General features: G+C 45.8%; 1 protein-coding gene across 2 annotated transcripts; it reads right to left on the bottom strand.

The window, feature by feature from the left end:
- Nucleotides 1-1930: 1930 nt before the first annotated feature.
- tmem82 (transmembrane protein 82) lies at nt 1931-22270 on the bottom strand. Of its 2 annotated transcripts, none has more exons than XM_063033096.1 (6): nt 22074-22270; nt 21501-21573; nt 14817-14994; nt 10055-10463; nt 4887-5074; nt 1931-2823 (listed from the first exon to the last, which is right to left on the bottom strand). In XM_063033096.1, the coding sequence occupies exons 1-6, from the start codon at nt 22153-22155 to the stop codon at nt 2734-2736; spliced, it is 1020 nt and encodes a 339-aa protein (XP_062889166.1). In that variant the 5' UTR covers nt 22156-22270; the 3' UTR covers nt 1931-2733. The 2 variants fall into 2 exon arrangements, with proteins under 2 accessions (XP_062889166.1, XP_062889165.1); XM_063033095.1 differs by having other exon boundaries at nt 4887-5077; nt 22074-22259.
- Nucleotides 22271-23767: the final 1497 nt, after the last annotated feature.

Below are 23767 nucleotides of genomic sequence, written 5' to 3'. Positions count from 1 at the left end.
AAATCTCAGCAGAAAAATTTGAATCAGCCAGAAGTCTTAATGTAGCAAGCAAGGCTGCGCAAAGACTCCAAGACAACCAGAAATAATCAACAATCACCATTTTTACAGATAAGTAACGATTTGAATATAAGAAATGTTTCTGTCCCTCCCTTAGCTTGCATGATCCAAGGAAATTGCAGCACACTGCATCTGTCTCCTCACCCAAATGCCCAAATTTAATCTATATGTTTTACAAATAGAACATATATAAAGAAGTTGCCTGATAAAAGGGCAAATAAGATTCCTTTCCATCTTCATGTGACCCTCACACAACACCAATTTCAATTTTATTTTCGTGTGACCATCACACAAACAAATTTTAATTTATATTGCATTTCCTGTGTGCCAAAACTTGCTTTATGGAAACATCAACCAAATTAAAGATGAAAGTGATGCCAAACAGCACTCTGAGATATTGGGGCAAGTAACAATGACTTGATTAAAGGTAGCTTTATGAGACAGTTCAAAGGGAGACCATCGTCAATGCACAACTGGCAATTGCATTCCGGGATGTGCAAAGGTTCGGGATTGGAGCAGTGCGAGGGGTTACAGATCTGGAGGGGATGGCAAGAATGGGGAGGGTTGAAACCTTGGAGGGATTTATACAACAAAGATCAGAATTTTAAAAACAAATTCACAAGCCAGTGTAGGTTAGCAAACTTAGGACTGATGGGTTAACAGGTGGACAGTAGCAGCAGAGTTTTGGATGACCTTAGTTGTGGAGAGTGGACCAAGAGGGTGTTGGAATATTCAAATCCATTAAAAGCATGGATATGTTTTAAAGCAGAAAATGAACTAAAATTGAATCACAAACCCAAGAAAATCTGCAGATGCTGAAAATACAGGCAGCACACACAAAATGCTGGTGGAACGCAGCAGGCCAGGCAGCATCTATAAGAAGAGGTACAGTCGACGTTTTGGGCTGAGACCCTCCGTCAGGACAAATGGAAAAAAGAGATAGTAAGAGGTTTGAAAGTGGGAAGGGGAGGGGGAGACCCAAAATGATAGAAGACAGGAGGGGGAGGGATGAAGCCAAGAACTGGGAAGTTGATTGGCAAAAAGGATACAAGGCTGGAGAAGGGGGAGTATCATAGGACGGAAGGCCTTGGAAGGAAGAAAGGGGGAGGGGAGCACCAGAGATGGAGAACAGGCAAGGAGTTATTGTGAGAGGGAAAGAGAGAGAAAAAAATTAGGGATGGGGTAAGAAGGGGAGGAAGGGCATTAACGGAAGTTGAATCATACTACAGAGGAGAAGATAAGTGATCTCAGAGATGCCCCAATCAAAGGAAACCTGACAAGTTTTCTTTTCTATGTCCAAGCACTGAGGACAGTTGCCCATCTCTCCATCACCAAATCAACTGTTAGTGGACAATTAGCTTTGACCAATTAGCAGGTACGGCTACCAGACTGAGATAATTACACTGGACATGAAATCAAAATCAGGTTGAATATCACATGCCATGAAATTTGTTTGTCGTGAAGCTTTTATAATTTTGAGAATCAAATGTTTATTCAATAAATTTTTACACAGAATCTGACAAAACAAACCTGAGGTGGATGGCAACAGGAAAACCAACGTTCCCAGTTTACCTCCCTAGGAGCTTCCACATAACAGACACACTTAGAAAATATTTTAAATTCCTTAAAAATGTTTATTATTCCTTGGCAGTGGAGGCCAAGTCATTGGGTGCATTTAAAGCAGAGATTGATAGGTATCTGAGTAGCCAGGGCATCAAAGGTTATGGTGAGAAGGCGGGGCAGTGGGACTAAATAGGAGAAAATGGATCAGCTCATGATAAAATGGTGGAGCAGACTCGATGGGCCGAATGGCCAACTTCTGCTCCTTTGTCTTATGGTCTTATGTTATTTCAAAGTCTGAGTGTGCTTACTGAAAATATTTATGATATCAATGTAGCATAAATTGCAAATACAAATTTAAAATAAAATTTCATTCAACATTCCCTTTCTAACCCCCACGAGTGTCAATACACATTTGGGTTGTGGAGCTCCACAGACGGCTGGGTTATCATATCTCCACATCTGAACAACAGAATAATTAACTACAAAAGGGATCTAAACTAAGCACCATACCTTCCCCAGCTCAATGTCTCCGTGGCCACTTTATCAGGTATCTCCTGTACCTATAGAAGTGGTCACTCAGTTTACAAGAGGCATTGATCACTGAACTGTAGTGGATATTCTAGTTTATTTTGTTCCTTTGCCCCAATTAGTTAGCGCATCCCCAAGTTAACATTGGCAAGAACCTCTACAACCTCCCTCCTCTCGGCTGGAATCGGCAGTAAAGACCTCATTATATTCCTGCCTCACTACCCGGTGGTGGAGGTGGAGAGATCAGGATGTTTTTTTTCTGTTTAAAAAATACTTGTGGTTGGGGGAGGGGTTGCAAAAATGGAAAGTAGCAGAGTCAATGCAGGGAGCTGTCTCCTCCCACAAACACATGTTATTTACTGAACTGTTTGAGATTCCCAGATGTTGTTTCAAGGAGATGCCCCCAGGGTAATTAATAACCAATCCCTCCACCTCTTCATCGTTACCAACAAACCCCTGTTTTTGAGAGAATTATTGTTTTTAGAGTTTGACTGTCGGCAACTTTTCTCCTCCCTCCGAGTTGTTACAAATACTGTAAAAAAAAACACATGTTGAAATAGTCAACTTCACAGTGAGCTGCTGTCTTTAATAATCTGAAGTTTGACCGCCAATTTCTTTCGGTCTCCTCTGCGCGCCGAGCCGAGGTTGTCTTCTGTGACGGGGGCTTGAGGAATCCTATAAAACAGCACGGAACCGCCGATTAAAACTTGCCAACTTGCCCTATGTTAAATTCCGCTGGGTCTGAAGGTGCTGACACATACACACACTCTCACACACACACACTCACACACACAAACACACACACACACACACACACACTCTCTCTCACACACACACAAACACACACACACTCACACAAACACACTCACACACACACTCTCACACACACACACTCACACAAACACACACACTCACACAAACACACACACTCACACAAACACACACACCCACTCACACACACACTCTCACACTCTCTCTCACAGTCACACACACACTCTCTCACACACTCACACACACTCTCACACACACACTCACACACACAAACACACACACACCCACTCACACACACACACTCTCTCTCACACACACAGACACACACTCTCACACACACACTCACACACACAAACACACACACACACCCACTCACACACACACACTCTCTCTCACACTCACACTCTCTCTCACACACACACTCTCTCTCTCACACACACACACTCTCTCTCTCACACTCACACTCTCTCTCTCTCACACACACTCACACACACACAAACACACACACACTCACACAAACACACTCACACACACACTCTCACACACACACACACTCACACAAACACTCACACAAACACACACACCCACTCACACACACAGACACACTCTCTCTCACACACACTCACACACACACTCTCACACACACACTCTCACACACACACTCTCACACTCTCTCTCACAGTCACACACACACTCTCTCACACACTCACACACACTCTCACACACACACTCACACAAACACACACACACCCACTCACACACACACTCTCTCTCACACACACTCACACTCTCTCTCTCACACACACAGACACACACTCTCACACACACACTCACACACACAAACACACCCACTCACACACACACTCTCTCACACTCACACACACTCTCTCTCACACACTCTCTCTCTCTCACACACACACACTCTCTCTCTCTCACACACACACTCTCTCTCTCACACTCTCTCTCTCTCTCTCACACACACACACACTCTCTCTCTCTCTCTCTCACACACTCACACTCACTCTCTCTCTCACACACACTCACACACACACACACACACACACACTTCAGTTCTCAGGCACCCAACACAGGTCCGTGATTGGTAGAAGCGGGTCGGTTCGGTCCGGTGTCACTTCCCAGCCTGCCTCCCGCTTAATCCCTGCAGGCAAGGTAGGGAAACTATGACCCATTAAATGTTACCAAACCTCGAAAAATAATTCAAACGCCAGGAAAGGAGACTCGGGGCAAATAAATGCAACTGAGTTACAAACACGGAAGGATATTAATGTACAATTAGTGTAAATGGCTGATTGATTCTCGTGACTCATCTGCTGAAAGACCGTTTCCCGCGCTGTAGCTCTGACTGTAACTAACAAATACGGGTAGATGCAGACATGATCAAGTATGAACATGGAGGGGTGTGCCTACCCTGTTGATGCTTCCCCTGTGTGAAAACACACACAACTGTTGTTTATCTGAGAGGGAAACAGAAATATAGAAATAGCAGCAACTTTAAAAAAAATCAAAAAGCTAAGGCAAAGGCCGCAATTAATTGATTTTACGGTGATGCATCAGACGATCAGAAAGATCTCTAAAAATCTGTGCAAAGGCTCTGCCCATGGTTCGCAGCAACAGCTTACGGGCATCACTGCATAGACCGGCTCATGCCAGCCGCTGGCCTGATCCCAGCATCCTAATTTTATTGTTTAACCATTTCAAAGTAACAGACTAATGCAGCAATCAGAAAGAATGCAGCAATTTTCAGTTGGCTCGCAACTAATATCCAAAGGGAGTTCGCCCCAAAATTTACCTGTCCATGATTAAACCCCGAGGAATAACTACTCTCTCCGGGTCAATGAAATAATATTTAAAGATACAAATCAGATCAAAGTCTTGGCGCGCTCATCATTAGCGATCGCCCTGCAGCTCAAAGCCGGTGACCGAGATAATGAGCAGGGTTTACTCACCTGTTGTTGTCTGCAGATCTCCAACATTGCCCCGGCCTGGACCAGGCACCACATTTCCCCAAACACGGACAGCAGCACGTGGGCCACATCTATCCACCTCCCCACCGTCAGGGTTAGGATCAGCAGCCCGCCCATCCTCACACCCACCGTCTGGTAAACCATCTGCTCGCTTGGGTGCTGCTTCTGCTCTTCTGAAACAACAGGAAAAAATAACTCACAGGGTCGTCAGCAATTACGCAAATGGGAGATCACGTACCACCAGACCAAAGGACAGCCATCTATTCCGCCGTTATCAGACCTCTCATACTCTGAAAGATCAAATCTTGATCTCCCAGTCCACTGTCATGGCCCTCGCACTGTGTCTATCTGCTCCGCACTTTCTATTGTATCGCTAATGACAGGGATTCTGGAGCTGTGGTATATCGCAGATACTAATTTCAACAGCAGCCGGCTTTCAGACCTGAACATGGATTGTAGGTTGAGTTTAAAATGCAGCTCTGAACAATGGTCTTCCTGGAGCTGCATTTTGGGGTCGATGGCAAACAAAGAAACACTGCAACACTCACAACATGCTGGGGGAACTCAGCAGGTCGGGCAGCATCCGTGAAAATGATCGGTCAACGTTTTGGGCCGGAACCCTTCGTTAGGACTGATGAGGGAAGGGGCAGAGGCCCTATAAAGAAGGTGGGAAGGAGAAGGCTGGTAGGTTCCAGGTGAAAAACCAGTAAGGGGAAAGATAAAGGGGTGGGGGAGGGGAAGCAGGGAGGTGATAGGCAGGAAAGGTGAAGGAGGAATAGGGGAAAGCACAATGGGTAGTAGAAGGAGGCGGAACCATGAGGGAGGTGATAGGGAGCTGGGGGAGGGGGCAGAGTGAAACTGGGATGGGGCAAGGGAGGAGGAGGGAATTACCGGAAGTTGGAGAATTCAATTGCATTTGACATCGAGTGCCTACACCTGCATGAATGCGGCCCAGAGTCAGTGGGAATTAGCATTCGTTTTGGGTGTCTGGGGTGTCAGTGTCAAGATGCAAGTGTTTGAAAAATGTATGTAATCCAAAGGAAGCATTGTAGATAGATTGTTACGACAGAATTGTCCCACTGTTACCTTTGATCTTCAGCGTATAACATATCATGTAATATTGGGTCAGGCAGGCCACTTCTTCCAAGGGTGTCTCGGATGTGATGCCTGCTGCTCATTCTGCTGAAGAAAGACTTCAATACCCACCAGCTTCAGTGTCTCGCCGGTGACCTTGTACACAGTCACAACATTTTATATGCATTATATTTCCACATTCTATTTTTCTCTTTACCTCAAAATACCGATGTATCACATCATCCGTCTGGATGGAACACAAATATATAAAAATGCTTCACTGTCTCTCAATACATTCAATAATAAACCAATGATAAAAGCTAGAGTAATGTGGGCTCTCACTGTTAGAACTTGCATTTATGTAGAATCTTTACCATAGAGAGAACTGGGAAACAGATTTATGCTCCGAAGTAGCAATACATTTACTATCAAAATATCCGGACATTACACAGGCATTCATTTCAAGTGGAGAGTTTATGTTAAATAAACCTGGAGCCTTATACATGAAGGACACTCAACAGAACATTTTAAGACCAGATGTTGCACTGTAAAAGACAGGGAAGCTATGGCAGAGTTGTGTTACTACCTCATCGTTCCAGTGAGCCAAGTTTATCCTGACCATGAGTGCTGTCTGAATGGAGTTTACATGTTTTCCCAAAAAAAAACACACGAGCTTCTCTCAGGTGCCTTCGTTCCTCTCCCCCCCCCACCCCCAAACACACGGTGGTTTGGCAATTAACACCTCACTTTTACAGCTCGGGGCATCGAAGTTCAGAGTTCAATCCTGGCTGCCTCTGTAAGGAGCTGTACATCCTCCCTGTGGAATGTGCGGGTTTCCTCCGGGTGCTCTGGTTTCCTCCCACAGTCCAAAGACGTACCGGTTAGTAGGTTGATTGGTCTTTGTAAGTTGTCCCTTGATTTGGATCGGGTTAAATCGGGGGTTGCTGGGCAGCGTGGCTCGAAGGTCCTGTTTCACACCTACCGCTAAATAAATAAAACCCCAAAGACGCAATGGGCCAGCGTAGTGTGCAAGTGAACGATAGAGTCAGGGAGCAGCGAAGGGAGTTGATGGGGAGAGAGAGAATTAGATTACAAGGAAGATGGCAAGGAATGGACTACTCTGGAAGATGGAATCGACTCAATGGGCTGAATGGCCTCCTATGAGCAAGAGAGCAAAGATGTGAAAACTGCAACAATGAAACCAGAGGCGAGATTTTCCAGCTAACGAGAGATACCGGAAGTGCCACTTCCACCCCCCACCAAAAAAGAAAACCTGCTTGAACTTGATAAAATTAAGGAAGTTTGCTATACAGTAGAAACCATATAACTATATAACAATTACAACACGGAAACAGGCCATCTTGGGCCTTCTAGTCCATGCCGAACTCTTACTCTCACCTAGTCCCACCAACCTGCACTCGGCCCATAACCCTCCATTCCTTTCCTGTCCATATATCTATCCAATTTAATTTAAACATTGAAGGTATTTCAGCTGTGAGGAAATCCAAAGATTGAGGCCATAATCACAGGATAATCACTAATAAATCCAAGTAAAAAAACTCAAAAAAAAACCCTGCTCACTGAGTAAACCTTACACAGAACCTGCTGAGGTGAGAAGTACTTGGGGTGACTGGCATCCGTGCATTTTAGGAAGAGTGGAACCAGAGGGTTTACTGATAGGATGGAATTAAAAAACATGGATAGGGGCCTGTATAGAACACTCTCTCTGGCTCTGGTTGGCTTCAATCACCCGCTGTGTGTTATCAAATCCTGTGCAATAGGCTGAGCAAAACTAAATATTGAAGCAGGGATGAGCAGATGAACACGGGACGGTTAAGTCAAGGGCATGATGTCTAAGAGTTGTAAACAAGCACATTTAGGAAACAGTTAGAAACATAGAAACACAGAAAACCTACAGCACAATACAGGCTCTTCAGCCCACAGAGTTGTGCCGAACATGTCCCTACCTTAGAAATTACTAGGCTTACCTATAGCCCTCTATTTTACTGAGCTCCATGTACCTCTCTAAAAGTCTGTGAAAAGACCCTATCGTATCTGCCTCCACCACCGTTGCCGGCAGCCCACTCCACGCACTCACCACTCTGAGTAAAAAAACTTACCCCTGACATCTCCTCTGTATCTACTCCCCAGCACCTTAAACCTGTGTCCTCTCATGCCAGCCATTTCAGCCCTGGGAAAAAGCCTCTGACTATCCACATGATCAATGCCTCTCATCACCTTATACACCTCTATCAGGTCACCTCCCATCCTCCGTCACTCCAAGGAGAAAAGGCTGAGTTCACTCAACCTATTCTCATAAGGCATGCTCCCCAATCCAGGCAACATCCTTGTGAATCTCCTCTTCCATGGTTTCCACGTAGAAAGGGTGCAGAGTTCCAAAGAACAGCACAGAGGTCCCCAAAGGTCCTGCGGTGACTGGTGGGACAAGGGAAAGAGGAAATGGCCATACAAGAGTACAGATGTATTTCTATTCCTCCCTGAAAACTCAGTCTGATTACTCTTGCTGTGAGCCCACACAATTGTGTTGCAATGGCAACAAGCCTTTCAGGCCAGCCAGTGATCACCCCTCGACAAGATTTCTGGACTTCCGGTAAGCCGGTAGTGCATACGGACAGGACGCAGCAGCCTCTCAGGAGCCAACCAAAGGCGCTTTCTTTTCTCTGATAAGTGTTTTTGTTTTTTAAAACGATCACAAGACAATGCTGGACTCCAAGAACTTTGGGTACTGCAGGTCTACCTCATCAGTGAGTTGTTCATTGGTCGGAGGAGCTGGACTGTGTTGCTGCCCGCTACAGGAAGGCATTAAAGTCAGTGTGTGAAGGCAGCGCGCAGTGTAACCGTGGGTGACTGTCTTGGACCTTTTCCTCCCGATCGTGAGACCCTGTTGGACATTGATAATGTAAAGTGCCGCAGGCCTGGTTCTGTTACTTGCTGGCAGGACAGATGGCGGGGGAGCCGCGCGGCCTCAGACGTTACAAGGGCTAGGCCTCCAGCTGCGGGCTTGCCTGCTGCTGCAGTCCAGGAGAGGACAGGCTGGAGGTGGTGTAGCGTGCGTCCATGTTCGGCCGGGGGCTGGCCTCTCCAACCGGTGCTGCCCCCCAGTGTTTGATCAGTGGAATGTCAGGCTGGATTGCATGCATATGTTTTGTCTGCACACTACTGGGAACAGAACCATCAATTTGCGGGACACGTCACTCCGGGACTTGGCTATGTTTTTTTTTGTGTGACTGTGTGTGCGCGCTCACTATTTTGAATGTGCTGTGTACGTTTTGCACCTTGGCCCCAGTGGAACTCTGTTTCGCTTGGCTGTATTCATGTACAGTTGAATGATAAACTTGAATTGAAGAGTCCCATTTCCCAGATCCTGGTCTATTTCCCTCTCTGCCTAAGTACATCAGGAGTTCATCGAGATGTTTTTAAAAGCTGGTGGACACATGTCTCTTTGGCCAGGCACAGTCCACACTCTTTGTGGGGCAGGGTGGAGGGGAAACTATCAACACATCAAGTCAAAATATCCTCGTCTCCCAAATTACAGCCACATTTAGAACAGTTTACAAAGCTGGCAGGCTGCAAAGGGAGCACCAGAGCCAGACCAAACTGGGGAAACACCTCAAACAGACAGAATTATCCACTTAGAAGAGGGAAGATGGGAAGTTTGCGGAAACTTTTCTAACACGCCCCCTTTCCCAGAAAGATTTTGATTCCCTTCCAACGCTGCTGGCTCCCATCCAGGTCACAACCCTCTTTTACACCTAACCATAGGTAGTAGGACTTTATTAGTTGCACTGATTACTCATTCCACTCCTCAGCTCTCTGCTGCAGTCCCCAAGTGTCACTGAATAGCTATCAAGATGAGAACTTTGTGACTGTTGCTTTTTCTTTTCTTCTTTAACCTTGGGATAGACATTCTGCCCCGATTTGGAATGCAGACCATGACCACATTGACCTGTACGTCTCCCCAAGTGATACGTTAACCTAGGTGTCATGGAACAGTTTCCCCTTACACTTCACAGCCAGTGGATGAAATAGACAGCTTTGCCCTCAGTCGTCCTCACCTTGCATGTAGATGACCAGCAGCGTGTAACAGATGGTCAGGGGTGTCCAGAACCTTAGTGCCTCTGAGGTGGTGATGAAGTCTCTGTTGATGAGGAAGATGGCTGCCACATCTGCCACCAGGAACACGATTTTCAGGGCGTTGCACAGCAGCTGAGGGATGCCGTGCCAGGTGGTCAGGAGGAGGATGCAGATCCCGCAGTATCGTTCCTTGCTGTGCAGTTCATACATCAGGCTGGTGTGCTTTGAGAGCTTCCACACGTAGCACGTAATCAGCCCGGCCAGACCAGCGCTGAGCATCAGGCTTAACGTCGAGTGAGGTGCCCCCTCATTCAGGTAGCTCAGGCTGGCTGTCATCCCACATCCCAGGGAGAATTGGCACAGGAGGAAGATCTGTATATTGGATGTGAGCTGAAACACAAAGGTCCGGACACGTCCTCTGTGACTATCAAAGAGAAAATTGACTTGAGATTTATAAAATAGACGCTCAGCATTCTGAATCGGTCACGGGTAAAGCCCTCCCACCACTGAGCACATCTACGAGGAATGCTGCCCCAGGAAAGCAGCATCCATCTTCAAGGACCCCCATCAAGAGAGGTCTTGCTCTCTTCTTGCTGCTGCAATTGGGGAGGTGGTACAGGAGCCTCATGGGTGTCCTACACAGCCAGGCTCAGGAACAGTTATTACCCCGCAGTCATCAGGCTCTTGAACCAGTGTGGATAACGTCACTCACCCCAACACTGAACTGATTCCACAACCTATGGACTCACTTTCAAGGACTCATGTTCTCAATATTATTTACTTATTTATTATTATTATTTTGATTTTTCTTTTTTTAAATTTGCACAATGTTTGTCATTGTTTATGTTCAGTTTTTCACTGATTCTATTGTGTTTCTATGAATGCCCACAAAAAATGAGTCTCAGTGTAGTGTGTGGTGACATATGTGTGGGCACGTGGCCAAGTGGTTAAGGTGTTTGACTAGCGATCTTAAGGTCGTGAGTTCGAGCCCCAGCTGAGGCAGCATGCTGTGTCCTTGAGCAAGGCACTTAATCACACATTGCTCTGCGACGACACCGGTGCCAAGCTGTATGGGTCCTAATGCCCTTCCCTTGGACAACATCAGTGTCGTGGAGAGGGGAGACTTGCAGCATGGGTCTTCCATACAACCTTGCCCAGGCCTGCGCCCTGGAGAGTGAAGACTTTCCAGGTGCAGATCCATGGTCTCGCAAGACTAACGGATGCCTTTTTTTTGATATGGTGACATAATTGTACTTTGATAATACATTTATATTGAACGTTGAATACCAACAGAGCCCACAGCTGTTCCCCAATGCCCACTCTACACTCATGCCCCTGCTCAAAGAGGTCTACTACCTTCCAGAGACTGATAATGCCCATACTGGAATGACAGAGCAGATTCGATGGGCCGAATGGCCTAATTCTGCTCCAATGACTCATGGTCTTGTAGTCTACTGACCATCTTATCTCCCCAAAGTCTCCCCTCAATTTTTGAGAGCAAGAGCCCTCATGAAGAAAACACAAAATGCCTGAAACACTCAGCAGGTTGGGCAGCATCTGTGGAGAGAGAAACAGCATACATTTCAGGTCCAGGATCTGAAAAGGAGCGCGTTGAGTTGGGATGTCACATTGCTGCCGTACAAAAGCTCAGGCCGCACTGGAGTATCACGCACAGTTCTGGTCAGCGCACTACAGGGAGGATGTGGTAGCATTAGAAAGCATGCAGAAGAGATTCTGCAGGACATTGCCTAGAATGGAGGGTTTCAACCCAATAAGAAATTGGTTTATTCCCACTGGAATGTAGAAGACTGAGAGGCGAACTTAATGGGTTTATAAAAATTATGAGGGGCACAGATAGGGTGGATAATCAGAATATCTTTCCTATGTCAGTGGAGTCTACAAGTAGAGGACATAGATTTAAGGTGAGAAAGGAGAAATTCAAAAGAGATCTCATTTTCTGTTTTTCCTCCACACAGAGTGGTGATCATTTGGAAGGACATGTCAAAGGAAGTGATGGAGACCCGAGTTCTTTTGGGCACAGAACTCGGAAAAAGCAACGCAACAGACTTTTAACACCATAAATCAGTGAGTTGTTTGTTACGTCTCCCATCTCGCTGTGAAATGGGGACACGTCTTTTTCCCTTGTTCAGGAGAGAGAGAGCCTGTGGTGTGTCGAATTACCGGTTGGACGAGTAGTCTTTGGGGCACTGCAAGTCTGTGTCTTTACTGATGCTTTGCTGCACGCTTGAGTGCTTGATGGGGAGGGTGCCGGTGCTTTGTTGCTGGTGGGGAGGGGGGATTCATTGCTTTGCTGCTGCTTGTGTGTGGGGGGGGGAACTGGGGGGGCTTTGGGGTTCTAACATTTAACTGTCATTCATTCTTTGGGACACTCCTCTGTTTTCATGGATGTTTGTGAAGAAAAAGAATTTCAGAATGTATATTGTATACATTTCTCTGACATGAAAAGTACCTACTGAAACCCATTGAAAAAGAAGTGGTCCCAACACGGACCCTTATGTTCCAACAGCAGCCAACCAGAAAAGGTTTCCTTTATTCCCACTCTTTTCCTCCTGCCAATCAGCCACTGCTTTATCTGTGCTAGTATCTTTCCTGTAATACTATGGGCTCTTAACTTGTTAAGCAGTCTCATGTGTGGTACCATGTCAAAGGCCTTCTGAAAATCCAAGTATACAACACCCATCGATTCTCCTTTGTCTACCCTGCTTCTTATTTCTTCAAAGAATTCCAACAGGTTTGTCAGGCAAGATTTTCCCTTGAGGAAACCATGGTGACTGCGGCTTATTTTATCATGTGCTTCTAAAAACCCCAAAACTACATCCTCGACAAGTGACTCCAACATCTTCCTAACCACTGAAATCAGACTAACTGTCCTATAATTTCCCTTCTTCTGCCTCTCTCCCTTCTTGAAGAGTGGGGTAACATTTGCAATTTTCCATTCCTCCAGAACCATCCCAGAAACAATTGATTTTTGAAAGGTCATTACTAATGCCTCCACAATCTCTTCATCCACCCCTTTCAGAACCCCCGAGTGTATACTTTCTGGTCCAGGTAACTTATCTACCTACAGGCCTTTCAGTTTCCCAAGAACCTTCACCCTAGTAATGGCAATTTCACACACTTCTGCCCCCTGACACTTGAACCTGAACCACACTGCGAGCGACTTCCACAGTGAAGACTGATGCAAAATGCTTATTTAGTTTGTCTGCCATTTCTTTGTCCCCCATTACTATCTCTCCAGAATTACTTTCCAGTGGTCTGATATGCACTCTCACTTCCCTTTTACACTTTTATGTATCTGAAGAAACTTTTGGCATCCTCTATTATTGGCTAGCTTATCTTCGTATGCCATCTTTTCCTTCTTAATGACTTTTTAGTTGCCTTCTTTTGGTTTTTAAAAGCTTTCCAATCCTCTAACACCCCACCAATCTTTTATATGCCATTGTTTGTCTTTTATGTTGGCTTTGACTTCTCATCAGCCACGGTTGTGTTATCTTGCCTTTAGAATACTTCTTCCTCTTGGAGTGTATATATCCTGCAGCTTCTTAATTGCTCCAGAAATTCCAGCCATTGCTGCTCTGCTATCATCCCTGCCAGTGTTCTTTTCCCAATCAGTTTTAGCCATCTCCTTTCATATACCTCTGTAATTCCCATTACTCCACTGTAATACTGATACATCTGACTTTAGCTTCTCAAATTTCAGAGTGAATTCGATCATATTATGATTGCTTTCCCCTAAGGGTTCCTTTACTTTAAGCTCTCTAATCAATTCCGGTTCACTGCACAACACCCAATCCACAATAATTGATCCCCTAATGGGCTCAACCATGAGCTGCTCCAAAAAGCCATCTCGTGTGCATTCCAGAAATTTCCCTCTCTTGGGATCCAGCACCAACCTGATTTTCCCAATTTACCTGCATATTGAAATCCCCATGACTTTTGTAACATTGCCCTTTTGGCAAGCAATTTCCATCTCTTGTTGTAATTTGTAGACCATATCCTTACTACTGTTTGGGGGTTGGTATATAACTCCCATCAAGGAGTTTTTACCCTTTCAGTTCCTTAACTCTACCCACAATAACTCAACACTTTCCAATCCGCTGTCACCTTTTTTTAATGACTTGATTTCATTTTTTTTAAACCAACAGGCCCACGCCACCCCCTCTGCCTTCCCGCCTGTCCTTTCGATACAATGTGTATCCTTGGATATTGAGCTCCCAGCTATAATCTCCTTTCAAGCATGATTCAGTGATGCCCACAACATCATACCTGCTAACCTGTAGTTGTGCGACAAGTTCATCTACCTTATTGTGTATGTGCGTGAATTCAAATACAACACCTTCAGTTCTGTATTCACCCTTTTTGATTCTGTCCACCTTTTACATTCAAACTCATCCCGTTGACTGCAATTTTGCCCTTTCCTCGATCTCTCCGTGCTAGCAGTCCCACTACACACCTGCCTCTGTTTATAAACCAACTAACTCATCCTCAGCACTATTCATGATTGGACTCATTTATCTGAAACCTTCAAACACTGTCAAACTAATTGGGCAAGAGTAACAGACCAGGTGAAGTGTCTTGACCGTACATTTCCCTCCGCAGATGCTTCCTGATGGCACTTTGTGCATTGCCGCAGAACCTGCAGTCTATTGTTACTCAATTTTGAATGGACAAGAATGTTTTTTACCCCTTCTAGCAAAGGTAATAAAAACCACTGGCCCTTACCTGGTTGCTGGAAAGCAATATGGAAATTGTTCGAAGTGAGAATTCCAGCACCGTGAGAGATGCCACCCTCGATCCGATGAGGGAGAATAGGACGGTCAGGACGCAGAGGTACAGAGTTTGCAGGATCTGTAGTGGTGGGTGCAGCTTTGCAGCTGCAGTGCCATCGTGCACAGGGTCACTGAAACAACAAGACAACAGCCTTTCGTCACCACAAACTCTTCCTTCCCATCTCGTGCCGCCCCCCCCCAGGCGGCAACAAGTCGGAGGGATTCTAGTGAATGGAGCCCCGGCTGTCGTCACTGTGGAAACGGTGAGTGGTTTCGGCCTCTCTGAGGACCTATCCTAGCTCCGGCATATTGATGAAATAGCAAGGAAAGCACGACAGCTACTATAATTCATTAGGAGACTGAGGAGATCTGATATCTCACCAAAGACACTCACATATTTCCACAGCTGCACCGTGGGAACATCCTGACCGGTTGCATCACCTTCTGGTTAGGTGGAGCCACTGCACAGGATTGGAAAAAGCTGCAGAGGGTTGCAAACTCAGCCAGATCCATGGGCACCAGCCTCCCCATCACCCAGGACATGTTCTCTTCTTATTACCATCAAGGAGGGGTTCAGGAGACTGAAGACACACACTCAACAGCTCCTTCCCCTCCACCATCAGATTTCTGAACAGACAACGAACACATGGACACTACCTCACTATCTTTACTCTCTTTTGCACTACTCATTTTACATGCAGTGCATTTTAATAGTAATTTATAGTTTTTTTGTATTGCACTGTACTGCTGCAGCAAAACAAATTTCAAGACGTATGTCAGTGATATTAAAACTGATTTGATTCTGACTTGCCAAGGACAAAATGCCTTCAATTGCTTCATAGTCAACCTTCCTTCCGTCAGAAGGCCAGAAGTAAGCCGTTCACTGATCACTGCACCCAGGACCTGCCCTCGTCTCACTACTACCATCAAGGAGAGGGTACAGGAGCTTGGAGACGCACACTCAACATTGTAGAAACACTTTGTGCTCTCTGCCATCAGATCTCTGAACAGACCGTGAACCCAGGAACAACACCTCACTAGTTTGCTCTCTTTTTGAACTAATTAATGAATTTTTAAATATATGTTTCTTGTTATAGCGATTTTTAAACATTGCAATGTACTGCTGCCACAAAACAACAAATTTCACAACATATGCCAGTGACGGACCTGGTGCTCGTCACTCCTTTCACTGTTGCTACACCACGGCTTTGTTAAAACCAGAGAACGAAGCATTGCAGGCAAAGACCTTCACCATTAACGAACGGTTCAGCACACAGCAACTTTGGCTAAAATAAGATCTACCAATTGTCAGGAGGCTTGACCCAAAAGCAGAGCAGCAGAGATGATGTAGCACAGTAAACAACAAATTTAATAATAGACAGGAAAGCAACAAGTCATGAGGGGCCACAAAATAAGAGAGAATAGAAACTAAACAATAGGCATTGAGGTAAACTTTAGGCAGGGAGAGTGAAATCCGGGAGCAATTGGTTGAGTCTGGCTGCTTTGATGAGTGAACAAGGTCCGTGGATGAGAATTGGGTTTAAATAGGCTGCAGGTAATGAGTCTGGAATGAGCCATGCCACAGTGCTTTGGCGATGTAGTCATTCATGGCTCGTGTCTCTGGAGAGGAGAGGGAGAATAGGCGACAGAGGGGAGGGTTGGTGCCCAGGTGGAGGTTGATCACGCAGCTGCGTGGTCTGTGAGGTGGGAGGGTGCTGTCTTCCCTTTTACTGGAGGCTATGGCTAAGTCGTGATGTTCCCGTAGTTTGGTGAGGCTGAGGGTTCCCTCTGTCTCCACAGATTTATGGGGGAAGGTCAACAGAGGTTGCAGGCAGGTGTGTCCCACTCAGCAGTGAACCAGTTTACCAGGCAACAGGACAGCTGAGTGGAGAGCCAGGAGAGAATACATTAAGGCATTGAGAGTGATTCAGCTCACTATTCCATGACACATTACTGGCTGCAGCTCTGAACCTGGCTTGGTGGCTGTGGCCTATAGCTCTTGGGCTCTTGGACTGGCTCTGTGCCTGTGCACTTTCGGGGACTCTGCCGTGCAAGATCTGTGGACTGTTATTTGCTTTTCTTTTTTCTTTCTTTTTAGATCTTTTTATTGAATAAGTATACAAAAAGGTAAACCATATAGACACTAATACACTGTTAGAATATAATAAAATTACAGAAGATATTAATACAAAAAAAATACTACAAACAATGTAATTTAAACATAACATACCAAGGTAACATAATAGTGTACTAATTTTTATATATATATCAATAGAGAAAAGGAAAAAAAAACCCCCAAAAAAAACCCACCGTGCAACTAACTAAAAGCAAAGCAAAGGGCTAACTTGAAACCAAACAGAGTTAAAAAACTTAAAATCACGTCCTCAATCTCGACCTCCATTAAAAACAGTAAAAAAAACAAGAAGGGTATATATTACATTAAATGAAAATATTGAATAAAAGATCTCCAGGTCTGTTCAAATTTAAATGAGGAGTCATAAAGATTGCTTCTAATTTTCTCCAAATTCAAGCATAATATCGTCTGAGAAAACCAAAAAAAGGTAGATGGAGCATTGAGCTCTTTCCAATGTTGTAAGATACATCTTTTCGCCATTAAAGTAAGAAATGCAATCATTCTACGGGCTGAAGGGGAAAGATTACTGGAAATTTTAGGTAGTCCAAAGATAGCAGTAATAGGGTGAGGAGAGATATCTATATTTAATACCTTGGAGATAATATTAAAAATGTCTCTCCAAAAAGTTTCCAGAGTAGGACAAGACCAAAACATATGAGTTAAAGACGCTACCTGCCCTGGGCATCTATCACAAGAAGGATTAATATGAGAATAAAAGCGCGCTAACTTATCTTTGGACATATGTGCTCTATGAACAACTTTAAATTGAATTAGGGAATGTTTAGCACAAATAGAGGAAGTATTGACTAATTGTAAAATCTGCCCCCAATCATCCACGGAAATGATAAACCCCAATTCCTGTTCCCAATCTACCCTAATCTTATCAAATGGAGCTTTCCTAAGTTTCATAATAATATTATAAATCATAGCCGATGCACCTTTCTGACAAGGATTAAGGTTAATTATAGTATCTAAAATGTATGTAGGAGGAAGCATTGGGAAGGAAGAAAGTATAGTACTTAGGAAATATCTAACTTGTAGATATCTAAAAAAAATGTATTCTTGATAAGTTATATTTATTAGATAATTGTTCAAAAGACATAAGGGAACCATCTAAAAATAAATCCAAAAACCGTGAAATACCCTTAGTCTTCCAAATTTGAAAAGCACGATCCGTAAAAGAGGGAGGAAAAAATACGTTACGTAAAATAGGAATCGCTAACCCAAATTGATTAAGATCAAAAAATTTTCTGAATTGAAGCTAAATACGTAAGGTATATTTAACTATCGGGTTAGACACCTGTTTAAGGCGTTTCAAATCAAAAGGAAGAGAGGAACCTAAAATAGAGCCAAGTGTAAAACCCTGAACAGATTGTAATTCCAATGCTACCCATTTAGGAATGGATAGTATATCCTGGTCAAGTAACCAGAATTTCATATGTCGAATATTAATTGCCCAATAATAAAATCTAAAGTTAGGTAATGCTAAACCTCCATCTCTCTTGGCTTTCTGCAAATGTATTTTACCCAGTCTCGGGTTTTTATTCTGCCAAATAAATGAAGAAATTTTAGAGTCGACTTTGTCAAAAAAAGATTTTGGAACAAAGATTGGTAATGCCTGAAATATATATAAAAATTTTGGCAAAAAAAACATCTTAACTGCATTAATACGACCAATCAAAGTTAAATATAAAGGAAACCATTTAGATGAAAGCTGAATAATATGGTCTATTAATGGTAAAAAGTTAGTCTTAAATAAATCTTTGTATTTACAAGTAATTTTAATCCCAAGATATGAAAAATAATTATTAATCAATTTAAATGGAAATTTATAATATAAGGGAAGTTGTTTATTAATCGGAAAGAGTTCACTCTTACTAAGATTTAATTTATAACCTGAAAAAAGACCAAATTGTGCTAATAGCTCTAAAACAGCCGGGATGGATGCTTTTCTTTTTATTAGCGTTTGCATGATTTGTTCTCTCGCTTTGCACATTGGAGGTTTGACAGCACTTGTGGTGTGGATTTTTTTCATGAATTTTATTTTGTGTCTTCGCTTTGAGGCTGCCTGGAAGAAGATAAGTCTCGAGGTTGTACACGGTATATGTACTGTGATAACAACTTTGAACTTTGAGGACGAGACGAGTGTTGGGTGAGTTGATCAGGAGGAACTGAATGGACTCACGGTGCCCACCAGTGCTCACGTGCAAAGGGTCATTCGTGTGCGTACCCCGGCTATCCCAGACTGCAAAGGACATCCGTCAATGGCCACAATGTTGAAGGGATGAGAGACAGGTTTGGTAAAGGGTTCAAGCTACACACACACACACACACACACACACACACACAGAGTCCTATCCGGAAGGTTGTCTGCTGCACCAGCATCACTAGAGCCTCCTGTGCATATAGAGCTGACAGACGTGGGAGAGGACAAAGGGAGTGAGACAGGCTATAGTGCTGGAACGAGGGGCTGGGGAGAGCTGGTCAGACAGAAAAGACCCTCGCCTCTACCTGGCGACCAGTGGGCATTTGATGCGTTGGTGGCCGGTTGGCCCTCAAGAAGCATAGAAGTTGTTTCTCCACCAGCGGGGCAGGGGTGGGGGTTAAGGGAGCTCTCCCTTACTGCAAGGGTTCTGGAAGCATTAGGGATGAGGGTCCTGCACCCTGCAAAGGTTCTGGAAATGGAACTGGGGGTCTGGCTGCTGATGGAGAGCCGGAGTGACGAGGCTTTTGAGGTCAGAGGGCACCTGCCAGGTAGACAGCTCACCTTTCAATCCCTCCGAGATGACCAGAGGCCATAAGACACGGAGCAAAATTAGGCCATTTGGCCCATCGAGTCTGCTCCACCATTCAGTCACGGCTGATCCCTTTTCGCCGTGATGATAATGGACCAGCAGCAGTTCTGCATTCCAGCTGCGCTCTGCCGAGAGAGTCCTGAATTCCACGGTGTAATCCGGCACAGAGCGCGAGCCTTGGTGCAGGTGCAGTATCCGATCCGCTGCCGCCTTTCCAGACCGGCCACATTCCGTACTTGTTGCAAATGGTGGCTTTGCCATCCCAGTTTAGGGGTGGCCCGGGTCAGAGCTTGCCCAGTCAGGGGAGAGATGATGAACCCCTCCACAGAATACAGACGCAGTTGGAACAGAGTGTAAGGTGCACTGGGACAGAGTTGCGGCATCAGGTTGGAGTGTTCGGGCACGGGAATCGGGAGCTCGAAGGGAGCAGGAGCTGCTGCTCCATGGCGGAGGGATGGACGAGGATGACGGACAGATGGCCGATGGCTTCCTGCTGCTTCTGGGTTGTGTTCTCGTGTTGACGGACGACTTCCTTTAGGTGAGCATACGCTGCTGGGCCAGTCAGCGGTTCACTCATCCTGTCAGGAAACGTGGAGGAGGCTTGACCCAAAAGCAGAGCAGCAGAGACGATTCAGCAGTAAACGATAACTTTTAATAATAGCAAGCCATGAGGGGCCACAACTCAAGAGTGAACGGAAACTGAACACAACAGGCAATGACGTAAACATTCGGCAGGGGGAGGGGAAGCCAGGAGCAATTGGTTTGAGGCCGGCTGCTTCGATAAGTGAACGGGGACTGTGGATGAGAACTGGGGTTTAAATAGGTTGCAGGTGACGAGTCTGGAATGAGCGGCAGGTGAATCGTATTAGCAGGGTGGAGACCGGGAGGTGCCTGCGTGAGCGGGCGGGGAGGTGTCAGGAGGAGCAGTCCTGGCATCAGTCACAAAGGCTACAGGTAACCAGTTCACTTACAACCTCAGTGGGACACTGGGACTGCACGTTGAGTACCTTTACTACAGAAAGATAGCATTTAACAATGTAATAACTGTTAAAGTCATGTGAATTCATAGCAACGGTTTAAACTGTACATTCTCATCCTGGCAAGGAATAAAATTAGTTTGGAGATCAAGCATTTGAAGTTTTCTTTCCCCTTGACATTTAACCCGCTCTGTTTTCTTACTAATTTAATTTTGTCCTGCCAATCCGTAACTCGCATGGAGGAGATTAGACTGTTGGCCCCATTGTTCACAAACATTGCACTGGCCCTTTGCACTCTCTGCCCTAATATGCCCGACAACACAAGGCAAGCTCACCAAACATTCTTGAGCTGAGGGACGCAGGGAAACATATACAGGATTGGGAACACTCTGATCGCAGGTACACTGTGAAGCACTGAACCATCAAGCTCGGTGTGGTAGCCCGGCACACAAACACATCAGAGGATAGCGAGACTGCAGACGCTGATCGGCGGAAAAAGGGAACCCTGATAGAACTCAGTGGGTCACATGGCATCTGTGGAGCCAAAATGCACCAGACAACGTTTTCCGTCAGGACCCCACATCAGGCAGGTCCCAAGAGGATTTGAGTTGGATACATTTATACTAGGAGATTACCGGGGATTAGATCCAGAAACCTAGATTGCGATTAAAATCAATGGCAAGTCTCCAGCGAAAACCCACCAAAATTTTTTTAAAAAGCCAAAAACTTACTTGAGACGTTGGATGTGAAAGTAGATCCGCAGCAAGTGATTGAGAATGGAGACGGCACAGGCGGCAATCACACCTAGAGTCAGGGGGTAATGTTAAAGCCGGCCCACACACACTCCCAACACAAGATCCCTCGGGTCCTCCAACATCCCACAACGAGTTACCCCACTCCAGCATTCATGGCCACTGACACCCCAACCCAATCCCACACTGTCTCAGTTGCCTCGACCTCTCCCATCCCCAGCCGGAGCTCCCCACTCTTTCTCCCCTCGCTCAAGCTCTCTAACCACAACATCCCTCCCCGCCTCTTTCCCGCCGTCTGCCCTGAGCTGTGATAGGACCCTCACTCACCCCCAGCCTGCCTCTTTCACCAGTCCTTGCTCCTTCTTGTCCCCCAAGATTACCCCACTCCTTTGTTCTCCCACCCCAAGGGTGGGTAGGTAGGTCTCTCTCTCTCCGCCATCCGTCCCCTCCTTCCCCTCCTCATTGTCTCCCCACCTCCATCCTCTCCAACCAGGCTCCCCTCCTCCCAGCCTCTCAGCTCCCGATCTCCCACCCTCCGGCCGGGCTCCTCACCCTGTAGGAGGCTGTCAGCGGTATTGATTCCCTGGAAAATCCACCCAAAACTGGGAATGCAGCTTCGGAAAAAGCCCCACATTTTCCCGGCTCCGTCCGTCCAGGTCGTGGATCAAAGTCCACCCCAGTCACTCACGCCTTGCGTTGGGTTCAGCACCGCCCGGCGGTAGCGGGAGGCGAAACTCAAATCCAGATGCCGGCCGACAACCTCACCCTAACCCCAACTAACCCATTTGAAGTGAAAATCCCGAGGCGAATAATTTAAAACAGATCAGCCCATTAAACCCGGCAGCCATCCACCAGTCTTTCTCGGTCTCCGTGAGGCCTGAAACTGCTCCGGCACTTACCGCGGAACTACGGTACACATCGGGATTACGAACCAACCCTCAGAACTACATTAAGATTATCAATGCTGTAAAGAGACACGGATTTACAAGTCCTCAAACGGGGCAAGTATAGTATTCCCCAACTCTGCCAGCATTTTCCCATTATTTACAAAAGTTTATTCACCAACAAAATCACTATACGATAATAAATACATAACTGTTTATAGTTTCAAATTAAAATGCGATTATCTACAACACACTCGAAGCCTCTGATGGATTTTCCCATCTCATTAACACAAGCCCTGTTAATACTGTCTATGACCAAAACCATCATCTTTCAACACCGTCCCACTGGAAACAGCATCAGACAACTCCAAACTTCCAAAAGAAGCGCAATGATCCTCCACTGCCCGCCCATTGTCTCCCAGACACGCCCGGCAACTTAAAATTATCCTCATCACAATCAAGAGAAAATCTGCAGATGCTGGAAGTCCGAGCAACACACACACAAAATGCTGGCGGAAACGCCGACTGTACTTTTCCCCACCATAGATGCTGCCTGGCCTGCTGAGTTCCTCCAGTGCGTTAATTATCCCAACACTGGCAGAGCGCCGAGTCAGACGGGTTCCAGCCGCGACCTCACCTTACATTTCTAATGCGCCGTTTGCACTCCACGGACAACCAAATTACTTTTTAAGCCCGTGATGTCTGATTGTGTGAAGTTGGACGATGGAACAGTGTCAACTGGGATCCCGGGCAGAACCGTCTCCTTATTCAAGACAGCGCCATACATTCTAACGCACTTACTCCCCGCGGCTCTTGGTGGCAATGTCCGCCACGACAAGTAGGATTCCCCGGTAGCCAGCCATTTTAATTCTACTTCCCACTCCCATTCCGACATGTCAGTCCATGGCCTCCTCTGCGGCCAAATCTCAATTCTGTCTGGGTAGCCTCCGACCTGATGACACGAACATTGATTTCTCTCACTTCTGGTAATTTCTTCCCCCACCCCCACTCTTTTTTTTCCAATTTCGTTTCTAGCACCGCCTCCCCCCCCCCCCCAATTTATCCTCTCCCTTCTCCTCATCTGCCCATCACCTCCCTTTGGTTCGCCTCCTCCGTCCCTGTCTCCCATGGTCTGTTTCTTCAGCCATTAACCTCTTCCACCCATCACATCCCAGCTTCTTACTACTTCTTCCCTTCCCCACCTTCTTATTCCGGCTCCCTTCCCCCTTCCTTTCCAGTCCTGATGAAGAGCATCGGCCCGAAACATCCACTGTTTATTCCCCTCCATAGTTGCTGCCCGACCTGCTGAGTTCCTCCAGCAGGCTGTGTGGTGCTCCGCAGACACCCTTCGGTCTGGTGTCC

This window comes from Mobula hypostoma, chromosome 25 (genome assembly GCF_963921235.1).
Source record: "Mobula hypostoma chromosome 25, sMobHyp1.1, whole genome shotgun sequence".
In the NCBI taxonomy this organism is placed as follows: domain Eukaryota; kingdom Metazoa; phylum Chordata; class Chondrichthyes; order Myliobatiformes; family Myliobatidae; genus Mobula; species Mobula hypostoma.
This window is presented reverse-complemented; position numbering and strand designations above follow the sequence as displayed.